Genomic DNA, 13,687 nt, shown 5'->3' with positions numbered 1-13,687 from the left:
TGATTGGCCAGCTATCCAGTGCGTTGAGATTGGCCGAATACCTCAAGCGTGTGATGGAAATTTTACGGCCCTTACCATACTGTGATGCCCTGTTCAGCCGGAGCGGCGAGACAAAAACATGAAAACCCATTATAAACGAGGCATTTGTTGCATCCAGTGGGGATATAATTACGGATTATAATGACTTATACTGTCTTTTTACGCGTTGCGTTGCATCGCGCCGCGTAAACATAAAACCATGTCTGCATTTGTGATCAGAGAAATGACAAACAACAAGTGCTACTCTACACTGCCCAAAAAACTCACATTTAAATCATCAGTGGCAAATTTTTTAAATATAAAAAACTTACTTACAGTCTGTGAGTCAGAACAGCCGGCATTGTAGTCTACTCTCCCAGGATCAGGAAACAGTCCTCCATAAAATGCGCTGCACACATCTGAATATTTGGGTTAAACTGTTCCGGAACAGTTTTGTAAATACAACTTTAACCACTGATTTTTAGTGGTGTCCTCTTTTGGAAGGCCAAACAAAGTAGTTTCGCTTTCACAACGAAACGGCGTCACACACGGCGGGCTAGAGTGAGCAGAGGCCGGAGGGCTTGAGAACGGCGCAGCCAGTGGATTCGACGAAGGAGCGTCCGGCAGGCTTGCGGCAACCACATGTGACGACCCCGGGCTGGGTCCACGGTGAAAGCCGATCAGGTGATCCACAGCACAAAGTTGATGTATTTCTTCAGCGACCAGCACAGATCAGCTCTAGGCATGACGAAGCGGATATCGTCCTCTTTTGGAAGGCCAAACAAAGTAGTTTGGCTTTCACAACGAAACACACAGCGTCTTCACGACATGGCGGCATCGGCAACAACAATACTACAGCGAGAATAAAAGTTATGCCGCCTTTCTTTGCGTGAACATTTGGGCGGCGTTATGCAAAATCTTCCCACATCGTGACTTAGACATGTGGGGGCGTGTTAGAACGAGCCGTTTTAGTTAGGCGTGGTTGACTCTTAACTTTTATAAAGAATATCTCTTTGGATTTGAGACTTTGAAAGGATTTGAGAAAAATTAAAATCGCATCATATGACCCCTTTAAAAATAGTACCTAAACCAGTATGTACTTATCCGGTAACTTATCCTGTGTGTGTGTATACTGTACTGCACAAGTACTAAAGGTATTTTGTTCTATGCTATATCAAACATGTTTTTGCTGCTGTGGTGTGTCATGTATGTATCATGTGTGCACCTCACCTAATGTTGTAAAGTTGGCTAATTGCTGCGCTGTCTTTCTCTCACATGGCGTTAATTAGATAACAGAGCTAATTTAATTGGAGGGGGGCCTCTGTGAGGTCACCAGCAATTGCCTGGGTACAATTTCTCTGAAACAACTTCTGCTCGAGCGTTGTCATCTTTAAAATGCTTGTCTTCTCAAATTGGGTGAAAATGCCTACCAGATGCTTGTAAAAAAAAAAAAAAAAAAAGTTAAATTCCTCAACCTAATCGCTCCGCCAATCCGCCTGGAGACGGTCGGGGCATGATGTCAGAATAGCTGTGGGACTCCTTAGGGAGGAATGCAATTCTTTCTTTCTTTCTTTCTTTCTTTCTTTCTCTTTTAGTTGTCCATGCTTTCGTTCTTTTTCATTCATTCTTTTAATTCTGTCATTTGTTTTTGTTCTTTCTTTCATTTGATTATACTTTGTTTGTTTATTAATTCTTTCATGTTTGTTCTTTTTTTTGTTTTGTTCTGTCTTTCAGTTCATGTTTTTATTCATTTTTTTTCTTGTTTCATTTATTCTTTCTTATGTTTGTTTTCATTTCTTTCTTTTGTTTCTATTTCTGTCTTTTTTCTTTCTCTCTTTCTCACTTTCTTTCCTTTGTTCTTTTGTTCGTTCTTTTGTTTATTCATTATTTCTTACAGTTGTTTATTAATTAGTTTCTTTCATTCGTTCTTTAGATTTTTGTCCTTTCTTTCTTATTTTGAAGACTCCCCTGACTCTTCATCAGTAGCTAATGTGTGTACGTTGGTGTCTGTGGATCTGGTGTCTCTCAGGTCTGTGCTGGCAGTCAGCCTGGACCCTCTTCTGTAAGGGAGGATTTAGGATTTAGATCAAAAGGGCTTCACTGCTCTGGGTTCTGAACTGGCGAGGAGAGGCCTGGCATTGGACCCATTCCTCTGCCACAAAGGGTCTCACTATAATTACTCAAAGCTGTGAGGTGTGTGTGTGTGAGGAAATGCTTGCAGGGCTTGTGGAGCTATGAAACCATGGAGAGCTCAGAGACTGAGGTGAGAGGGAGGGGATTACTCAGGGGTACGAGGCAGGGCCTCCCATTGCTGGTAAATAGGAGCAAGCAGGTGCCAGTGAGTCTAGACTGCGTGATTTGGAGGCCTGGGACCAGGTTATGTGATACTCAATATGGGAAAGGCCTGATTGCTCACTGCTGCATCTTCACAGGCCTGCGTTGGTCTGGTCTGGTCGTGCCTTCCTGTGTAACATCTAACTGGCCCATACCATGGCCCGTGCCCATTGCGGCCAGTGGAGCCTCCTCTATCTTCATCTGTTCATCTCCTCATCGCTCTTTTTAACCACATGTGCGGAATCTGTTGGCCACTGGCCAGTTATCTCCTTAAGACAGGCCTGCCAAGTCTCTCTCATTGGGCCGTTATCAACTGCAGCATTGACCTGATTGAAGCGGACTGTGGGATATTGTCTCAACTCTCTCTGGCTTTTGAATAAAAACACAAATAGCAATCCTTTCGCCAACAATGACAGCACTAATGCTTCTCACTGTCAGGAACCATCTCTTTCATCATTTATTTCTTTTCTTTTTTTTTCCATCTGATTGTTTCACGATACTCCACATGCAATACTCCTCAGTTTTGAAATGTGCTTTAATAGGCCCATTGTGATATCACTCTCTGAGGACGCTTGGAAACCACACATGAGCCCTGATGGGACAAACTATTCTGGGCTTCACATTAGATTAAGATTTTCAAGTTACTTATCTGTCTTGACAGGTGTCAGCCCATAATTGTATTTATTTATTTTTTTGTGATTTAAAAAAAAAAGAGTACTATTTATGAAAACAACAATAATAATAATAAAAAAAACAATTAATTGAATTATTATTTACTTAAATATTAATACTGTTGTTGTAACATTGGTTTAGGTGCATTTAATTATTACTGATTTCATTATTATTGTTATTGAATTTATTTTTAAATTACAATTAAAATATAATTATAACAAATAATAATAGTAATACAACTAATAAATAAGAATTATACTTGGATGATCTTATTTAATAATATATTTATGTTCTGATTCTTTAGTTCTTTACATTTGGAACCACAATAATTTATAGGTGAACCTGAAGCATGGTGTGCGTTATAAGTGAACTGAAAGGATTAAACCGGTCTAAAAGGATCAGAGATTGCTAAATACAGTGGTGGTGGCCAAAATGATTAGAACACTAGTATTTTCACAAGTTAAAAATGGTTTTAAGTCAGATGTTTCTATCTTTTTCTGTAGTGTGTCAGTAGGAAATATCAGTTTATATTTCCAAACATTCATTTTACCATTAATTGTAATAATCCAGTGAGATTTTGTTTGCACAAGGAGTCTGACAACAGCCAGTGCTCCACACAGATTTGATCTCATCATCATCATCCAGTCTGTCTGGAATGACATGAAGAAACAGAACAAACTGAGACAGACTAAATCCAGAAGAACTGTGGCAACGTCTCCAAGATGCTTCAAGAAACCTACCTGCAAAGCTAGCTGAAAAACTGTGCAAGTGCACCGAGGGCAAAAGCTGCTTTAAATGCAAAGGATGGTCACACCAAATGTTGATTTAATTTAGTTACTAGAAGTTAATTGATAAAGAAAATCTATTTATGACATTGTTTTTTTACAGCATCCTCATTTTACAGCATTTTTACACAAGTGCCTAAAACTTTTAACAGTACTGTAGCTTTGCAGGTAGGTCTCTTGAAGCATCTTGGAGACGTTGCCACAGTTCTTCTGGATTTAGTCTGTCTCAGTTTGTTCTGTTTCTTCATGTCATTCCAGACAGACTGGATGATGATGATGAGATCAAATCTGTGTGGAGCACTGGCTGTTGTCAGACTCCTTGCGTAAACAAAATCTCACTGGATCGTTACAATTAATGGCTAAATGAATGTTTGGAAATGTAAATTGATTTTTCCAACTGACAAACTACAGAAAAAGATAGAAATAACAGACTTAAAACAATTTTTTAGCAGGTGAAAATACTAGTGTTCTACTCATTTTGGCCACCGCTGTATGCCATCATGTTAATCAGTGTGAGCCTTCAAGCATGTAATATACTGTTTCCTGCAGTTGTGATATTTTTGTTTAAATAAATATGCTCTTGCCTCTATAAAAAGTAAAAACTCTTATCAACGCATATTTTTGGTGTCCCGTTTGCAGCAGTAAAGAAAGCATGACAACTTCAGAGTTTCTGAATGTTTTTCTGTTGTTAATGTTAAGCCCTGCTGTAGTGTGGTCTGGTTATTTAATGTGTTCATGTTGATACCCTGCGTATAGTAATTTTAATTGAAATCCTGTTTTGTGTGTGAACAGCTCATACAAATGCTCTTTGAACATGGCGAAGAGAGAATGGACAACGAGCTCATTTCATTCTGCATCAACCTGGCTGCTAACAAGACTAATGCTCAGATTATCTGTGAGGGTAAGAGCCTGAATCTCATTTCTCCTGGAATAACATGCAACATGTCAAAAACATCTGTGTTTACATGTAATAAAGCGTACTGTCACACACCAGCGACAACTGTTGCTTCTCCGTAATAAATAATACATGGAATCGTATAAGTGTTCGTATAAGGAATACATACAGGTACATCTCAAAAAATTTGAATATCATGAAAAAGGTCAATATTTTTTGTCACTGATTTCAGAAAGTGAAACCCATATATTATATAGATTCATTACACATAGAGTGAAATATTTTAAGCCTTTATTTCTTGACATTTTGATGATTATGGCTTACAGATAACGAAAACCCAAAATTCAGTGTCTCAAAAAATTTTAATATTGTGAAAAAGTTCAATATTGGAAAGTCATGGTGTCACACCCTAATCAGCTAATTAACTCAAAACACCTGCAAAGGTTTCCTGAGCCTTTAAATGGTCTCTCAGTCTGGGTCAGTAGGCTACACAATCATGGGGAAGACTGCTGACTTGACAGATGTCCAGAAGACAGTCATGTGGACACCCTCCACAAGAAGAGTAAGCCACAAAAGTTAATTGCTAAAGAAGCTGGTTGTTCACAGAGTGCTGTATCCAAGCATATTCATAGAAAGTTGAGTGGAAGGAAAAAGTGTGGTAGGAAAAGGTGCACCAGCAAGAATTTGGGGGAGCTTCACAAGGAGTGGACTGAGGCTGGCATCAGCACATCAAGAACCACTACGCACAGACAAATCCTAGACATGGGCTACAAATGTCTCATTCCTCGTGTCAAGCCACACCTGAACCAGAGGCAACGTCAGCAGCGTCTTACCTGGGCTGTGGAGAAAAAGAACTGAACTGTTGCTCAGTGGTCCAAAGTCCTCTTTTCAGATGAAAGTAAATTTTGCATTTCATTTGGAAATCAAGGTCCCAGAGTCTGGAGGAAGAGTGGCGAGGCACAGAAAACCATGTTGCTTGAAATCCGTTTTCAGAAGCCTGACATTTCTGTTTAAAATATCCTTTTTTTTTTTATTGATCTTATGTAATATTCAAATTTTCTGGGCCACTGAATTTTGGGTTTTCATTATCTGTAAGCCATAATCATCAAAATTTCAAGAAATAAATGCTTGAAATATTTCACTCTGTGTAATGAATCTATATAATATATGGGTTTCGCTTTCTGAAATGAGTGACAAAAAATATTGACCTTTTTCATGATATTCTAATTTTTTGAGATGTACCTGTAAGTGTTCAAACTTATGATCAATCTCTGGCTGATCGTGGTTAGTTGTGTATTTGCTCTGCAGGTAATGGATTGAAGATGCTGATGAAAAGAGCACTTAAACTGAAGGACCCGCTGCTGATGAAAATGATCAGGAACATCTCACAGCACGATGGACCTCTGAAACAGCTCTTCATTGTAATTTTTATATTCTGCCATACCATTAACAGTGTTGACCTTCACTATTAATTAACAATACGTACTGTGAACGATAAATAATGATAAAAAAAATGACAAATTAAATTTTAAAAACATTATATTTATTTATTTATTTATCTTTTAAATTTATTTTAAATTTATCTGTTATATATTTGATAGCCCAAATAATTTTTTAATTTGTAATTTCATGAAGCAAAAATTTAAATCCGAAGTATCTTACAGGTTGGGAATTCCTGTGCTAAATGAACACATAAAGATATTTTGTCATTTACCCTTCAGGACTATGTGGGTGATCTGGCAGCTCAGATCAAGCAGGAGGGTGATGAAGAGTTTGTTATTGAGTGCTTGGGTACAATGGCAAACCTCACCATACCTGACCTGGACTGGGAGCTCCTGCTGAAAGAGTACAACCTGGTGCCCTACCTCAAAGACCACCTCAAACCCGGTAAAGCTAACCTGTACCTGTTTGTGTTTCAGGATGGATTTGTAATGGAAAGCTAATATACAGCCTGCTACATACAGTACAATGCTACACTGCATTACTGTCATTGGGCCTTTTTTATTGACATCAAGGTGCTAGATCACAAACTTGACATTTTTCATAATTCATTAAATGGTCCTGTGTGTGACAAATCATTTTAAAGAAATACAAATAGTCTGTGTAGTCTCTTAACTACTATCAACTCAAAAAACTGATATGTAGAATTAGAATTTAGATGGAGTATTTCAAATTTCCAATGTCAAGTATTCATATACTTTTTACTACCTATTTTGTTAAGGTTGTATGTGAAACAGTATCCAGCATGAAACCCTAACATATTAATCTGTAGAGTAGTGCATTGTGCTACATCACATTACCTCATTTATGAGAGAGTTGTCCGTTTATAATCCCCCAAAAAATTAATATTGTAATATTGTAATTTTGTTTCTCTTGTAATCCAGTTTTGTGTAAAAACGGCCCAACTTTTGTCATCAACCTCATTTATTTGTCACAATTAAATGACACAAATTAACAAGCACTTTTTTGCAAAGGTAGTATGTCATTCATTGGCATTCCTTATTGGAGTAGTATAAAATACCATTTTTCATTATGCCAAACCAGACTTGACCTTTAACCTCTGTGTTTCAGGCTCAGCAGAGGATGACCTGATCCTGGAGGTGGTGATCATGATCGGTACGGTGTCAATGGATGACTCCTGTGCCGTCATGCTGGCTAAGTCTGGCATCATTCCTGCTCTTATTGAGCTGCTAAATGGTAAGTGCGCTGCCAACACTTACACACATTTATTAGCATTGAGCCAGAGCATGAGTGCTTAAAGAAACAAACAGATCTCCAAACCCTCTCGACACAAAATCTTTTTCATTATCGCTAACCATAAAAATAAATTCCAGAGAAAAAGATCAGTGCTGTTTTGATTTCTACTTTTGTTTGGCCGAATCGCAACAGCTGCCCCCCTCTGCTTTGCGTGTCTGTAGCCACTCAAGTACCAGATTTCAATTTGGCATGCTTTGTCTTCCTTAATTTGATCTGATGAAATGAGTTTTAAAGAGTTTATTTAGACTAAACTAATATTAAATTAGAATAAATTTGAATAAATAAACAGCCCATGGCTGCGTGGGACACAGGGGGCTGGTTCTCGCTTTGTGCTGGGAAGTGACAGTATTTTCAGGAACAGGAAAGCACCAGGTTCATGGCATGCATCAGATTTGCTGGTTCTGCTCAATGTGAGCCCTCTTTTCAGTAAATGCCTGATGGCAGGGCTCTTCCTTGCCATGAAAAGAATACATGTTTAGGAGCCAAGAATAGTGACCGTCCCAACATATACAGCTTGGCAACTTTTTTCCCCACTCCAGACACAATGGTCTCAATTACATTAAACATTAAATTACATGAAATTCAACATCTGAAATGTTTTTGCACTACATGCCATATAATATTTTATAACTTTGATCACAACAATGCAATAACAAATCTGACATTTGTTTTCCTCGCGATAAGCATTATGTGGAAACGCCGCATTGACAGATGCTTGGGTATTGTTTTATTTATACATAACTTTTCAGCACTTGTGTTCGTATACTCATTCTCTGGCTCTTTCTCATCTGAAGAGGCGCTGACATGTTCTCTGTGATGTTATTTGTAGCTTGTGCAGCTCCTTGCTGTAGCGGTATTCAGTTTCTGGTCCCATGGAGCAGCTAGCCTCTTTGCTATCATTCTTCTGGAGGAATTTCGATCCCAGGGGACGAGAGCGTTCTGAGCCAGATCAAAATTGAGGCTTTTATTAAAGTTAGGAGGGGGCAGCTACAACCGCACAGTTCTCCATAGGAGCTTTCTGTATCATTTCAGAGGAAAAGTTGATACTTTCCCCAAATGGCGGCTTCTCACGAGAGCCTTCATACATAAACATGATCCACCGGAGGAGGTTTTGAACGTCAGCTTGCATGAAAAGTCACCAACGGATAGGAAATGCCTGCGCAGCTGCACTGGAGTGTGCGTGTTTGTTGGTTTGCTGTATCGCATTTCAGCTTAATGCTGACGTGCAGATATTCTCATGATAAGGAAACATTATATGCCTTTTATATAATAACATATGTCCGTGAGGAAATATTTTTGGTCCAATTCTTCTTTATATGAAGCAAAATGTTTGATTTTGTGAGGTCCAAGTAATGTTCTTCATCTGCTTGTGTTGCTGTTACCAGCCCAACAGGAAGACGATGAATTTGTGTGTCAGATCATCTATGTCTTCTACCAGATGGTCTTCCACCAGGCCACCAGAGATGTCATCATTAAGGACACTCGTATCCTTGGTACAATAAATTGGTTTTCCGTGTATGGGCATGTTTATCTGCGTAGATGTTTTGTAAATGGTCTTTAACGGCTCTTTGGCCTGTGTTCACTGGTGCTTTGATACTTTTGGGTTCTTCTATCTTGAATATTGCAGCTACATGTAAGAATACATGATTATTTTCACATCCAGATAGAAGGAGAATGTTAAAAAGCAAGTTTGACTGCACTGTAAAAAGTGGTAGCTTGCAATTGTTACCCTATGGATCTATTTTATTCTATTGATTCAGACATATTGAATAATATTTTTGATGTTACACTGTGAAGCACTTTTTTAAAGTTTCATGACAAAACATTTCTAAAATCAGACCGCCAAAGACCAGACCAGTGGGACTCAAACCCAGACAAAGGCCATTTTTATGTGGTTTTAAGAAGTCTAAAGACCATTACCACAAAATTGAAGATTTCAGCTCCAATGTAAGATATTTGCCAGATTTTCTTGAAATTATTGTAATCATATGATGGCAATTTTACACTGATACTCAGTTGTTCTTTTTAATAACTATATAGTTTGTATGGCAAAGATGGCCAAAATGGGTACTTCACTACATTAATAATACTAAATACTAACTATTTATAATATTATCAAATAATAGTTATTAATAATATCACCACTTAAGAGCTCTTACTAAATATTTATAAACAAAGACAGTGTACTAGAAATCATGGCTATAATAAAATGATAAAATATCAATATATGAATATATTTCACTGAAAATTGTAATTATGGTCATTGAACTATGAACTCCTTAACTGTATTTCAAAGAGGCCCCAGCCTACCTCATTGACCTTATGCACGACAAAAATTTGGAGATCCGGCAGGTTTGTGACAACACTCTGGATATCATTGCTGTAAGTAGTATTCACAAACAACCCCACTACATATGTGCACTCAAATCCAAATCAGATTTGGATTTGAGCGCGTGTGTGTCTGTGTCTGTGTCTGTGTCTGTGTCTGTGTGTCTGTGTTTTTGCTCAGTGCTGACCATGTATGTATACAATGCTGATAAAATCTCTGCAGTTAATGCCCACTCACTGACATTAGATAGCAGTAATTGGTGGTGAACTCTTGAGAGGCAGATTTGTTTGGGGAAGTGTTTCATTCACTTTATTAGCCTGCTCGTTAAGCCTCGGCCACATGAAAGCATGCGTGTGGGATCTGGTTTTTATCTGTGGTGACAGAGAAAGTGCAGATGTATAGCTGTGGTTCAGCAGACTGACATGTTTGACGTTGGTATCAAGTATGCAGATTTACATTTTCAATGGCCATTCTGTGAAAAATACTTTTCCTCTTAAGTTAGTTTTAAAGTTTTATAAATAAGTACAAATTTTTATGCTTGTTTATTTTTGTGCCATCTCAAGCTTAATTAATTGATTAATTAATATTATCTTGGTAAATAAATGATACCTTCAGAATGTAACAAAATTGGCAGTTTTTAACTCATACTCTTTATTTTGATAGACGACTTTAGACATTCTACTGTCTGTAAGTCACTTAGACATTGACATGTAGTTGCAAATATACGTAGAGTTTGTAGAATGTCTAAAGTGGACTATTGAAATAAAGCGTACCAAATTAATCTGCAACCTTTCTGAAGGTATAATTATTTACCAAGATAATATGAAATAATCAATTTATTAAGCTTGATGGCACTATGCAATATGTAAACTTTTAATTTGGCATTAAAAGCCTTCGCTTAAACTCATTAAGATACTACTACAATCAGTTATCACTTACTGTTGACAAATGCAGAACAACAACCCATAAGATAAAGTGATAAATTAGAGGAGACTACTGTGTGTGTGTATATATATATATATATAATTTTTTTTTATTTTATTTTTTAAAGTGAACACAATCTGTGGTACAAAGTCTTTTTATTTATTCATTTCAACTAAAAAAATGTAAAAAAAAATAAATAAAAAAAATAAAATATATATATATATATATATACATATACATATATATATATTAATAATAGTAATAATAAATAAATACATTTTTTAAAAATTATAATTATAGTAATAAAAAACATTTGATTCGATTTTGATTCTGGGAGTCATAGTCCAACTTCAAAACAATTCTCAATGCATCTACTCTGCTTGGAAGGTTCTATTGATGGAGTTTTCTCTCTTTTTTTGAGAATTTTCCCCCACCCCCAGGCTGGAACAAACTTAAAGGGATAGTTCCCCCAAAGGTGAAACTTCTGTCATCCTGTCATCCTGTCATCATGTACTCACCCTAATGTTGTTCCAAACCTGTATGACTTTATTTCTTCTGCAGAACACAAAAGAAAATATTTTGAAGAACATTGGTAACCAAACAGTTTTGGCCACTGATGAAGAAAAACACTCTAACATTTCTCAAAATATCTTCTTCCATGTACCACAGAAGAAAGTAAGTCATACAGGTGAGTAACTGATGATAGAATGTTAATTTTTGGGTGAGCAATTCCTTTAAAATTGTGGGTGCAGGTCTGTGTGAGTGTGTACTGTCACTGGCCCTGTGGGCTTTGCATCAGGCTCCAAGCCGCGGGCTCCTGCATAGCTCTGCGCTGCTGTGTCCACATGATGAATGGACAGAGCAGAGAAAAGAGAAACAGGGCTTATTTACTCAGGTTCTGCCACAGGGGGCCTCGGCTGATTAATCCATATTTTCATTCAGCGGAGCAGGCGGCGGCAGGACGCCTCTGTGGGCCTTTAGACCCTGGGACAGAGAGCTGGCCTTGAGCTCTGAGCTCCAGCAGCCCCACTCCTGCACCCTGCGCCCCCCTCTGTTGCCTCACAGTACAGAGCTAATGCTACGTTAAGTTACAAAACTCAACCTCAGTTAGTATGGGTACGTTAAATACTTTGTCTTAGCAGAGATGGTTTAACTTTATAATCGTTATTTATGGGATGAGCTTTGAGCAAAGGATGTGACATGTGACATGTGACATGTGACATGTGACATGTGGCATGTGGCATGTGGCATGTGGCCAAGTATGGTGACCCATACTCAGAATTAGTGCTCTGCATTTAACCCATCCAAAGTGCACACACACAGCAGTGAACACACACAAACCGTGAACACACACCCGGAGCAGTGGGCAGCCATTTATGCTGCGGCGCCCGGGGAGCAGTTGGGGGTTCGGTGCCTTGCTCAAGGGCCCCTCAGTAGTGGTACTGAAGGTGAGAGAGAGTGCTGTACATTCACTCCCCTCACCTACAATCCCTGCCGGTACGAGACTCGAACCCACAACCTTTGGGTTATGAGTCCGACTCTCTAACCACGACTGGTCCCCCTTTGTAGGCCACGACTTCCCCCCTTTGTTAGACATGCTTCCCGGCTGCTCAGTGAGAGAGTAACAAATTCATTCATTTCAGTTCAGTTTAAGCATTTAACACAACTAATTTTCTTAAAGGGATAGTTCACCCAAGAATAAATATTTATGAAAATTCATCATTTATGTTCCCTTTAACTCCAAACCTGTATGAATTTCTTTTTTCATTTTTCAAGTTTAAGTTCAATTCACTTTTCCATACCCAAAGGGTAGGGCTGTGCAAATAATCAAATGCGATTTTCATGCGCATCTCGTCAGTAAAGCCGGTTCTGTGATTAGTAGTAAATCTCAGTTCACTGACAAGCTACGCAATATCGCGTTCAAAATCGCAGGCGATTCATTGCCGATTATGAATGCGATATTGCATAGCTTGTCAGTGCTCTATGGCTCTGTGTAGTAAATGCCGCTCCATCTGAAAGCAGGTGATGGAGATTTACTACTAATCACAGAACCGGCTTTACTGATGAGATGCGCATGAAAATTTGGGGAAGTTTGTTTTGGACCCATGGTGTAAAAATACTAAACCGCAATATACCCAAACATCACACAATGTAAAATAGAAAAACCATCATAAAATCATACATTAGTGAACGATCCCTTCAACTCATTCATATTGTTTAAAATGGTAGTGAAAACAGATGCTGATAGGGGTAGTTGTGACGAAATTGTACTCTCTTAAAAAGTAACTAAGGTCAGTTTTGATTTCATGTTAACTTTAATTTCTTGTGTAAAGAATGACTCTTGAAAGTTGAATAAGCTCCTTTTCCAAATGGTGCAGGTCCCCAATAAGGAACCACTTTTTTCAGCAAGAACACATTAAATTGATCAAAAGTGCCTGTAAAGACATTTATAATGTTAAAAAGTTTTCTATTTCAAATAATTGATTCTTTTGAACTTTCTATTCACCAAAGAATCCAAAGTTTTCACAACAATTTTTAAGCAGCACAACTAGTTTTCAACATTGATAATAATAAGAAATGTTTCTGGAGCACCAAATCAGTATATTAGAATGATTTCTCAAGGATCAAAACTGGAGAAATGACTGCAGGAAATTCAGTTTTGCCATCACACAACAAATTTACTGTAATACAATTGCACAATATTACTGCTTTTACTATATTTTTCAAATAAATGCACCCCTTTTGAGCACAAGAAACTTCTTTCAAAGACATAAAAATTCTTACCAACCCCAAACTTTTGAACAGTGGTGTATATGGGATTTGATTGATTTATATTGTTTATGGACTTAAATAAGTGAGGGCCAATTATGCAGTCACACTTCTCTCAGAAGAGCACTAGTTCAGCACTTTTTCATTAGAAGAGTTTCATAAAGATTGAGGTAGACTGATGTAGACACTCTTGACATGCGTTGG

At 37.9% G+C, this 13,687-nt stretch overlaps 1 protein-coding gene across 3 annotated transcripts in view; it reads left to right on the top strand.

The window, feature by feature from the left end:
• The window catches only part of kifap3b (kinesin-associated protein 3b), a 34,595-nt gene that overhangs the window by 12,232 nt on the left and 8,676 nt on the right, over positions 1 to 13,687 (top strand). For all 3 annotated transcript variants that reach the window (XR_001606274.1, XM_016249844.1, XM_016249843.1), the window contains exons 12-17: positions 4,602 to 4,710; positions 6,013 to 6,125; positions 6,426 to 6,591; positions 7,276 to 7,401; positions 8,847 to 8,945; positions 9,758 to 9,843. Coding sequence is in view for 2 of the 3 variants with exons in the window: in XM_016249844.1 (XP_016105330.1) it covers positions 4,602 to 4,710; positions 6,013 to 6,125; positions 6,426 to 6,591; positions 7,276 to 7,401; positions 8,847 to 8,945; positions 9,758 to 9,843 (699 nt within the window). In the remaining variant the exon portion in view is untranslated. The remainder of the gene's footprint in view (positions 1 to 4,601; positions 4,711 to 6,012; positions 6,126 to 6,425; positions 6,592 to 7,275; positions 7,402 to 8,846; positions 8,946 to 9,757; positions 9,844 to 13,687) is intronic.

This window comes from Sinocyclocheilus grahami, unplaced genomic scaffold (genome assembly GCF_001515645.1).
Source record: "Sinocyclocheilus grahami isolate Dianchi unplaced genomic scaffold, SAMN03320097.WGS_v1.1 scaffold957.1, whole genome shotgun sequence".
Lineage (NCBI taxonomy): Eukaryota > Metazoa > Chordata > Actinopteri > Cypriniformes > Cyprinidae > Sinocyclocheilus > Sinocyclocheilus grahami.
This window is presented reverse-complemented; position numbering and strand designations above follow the sequence as displayed.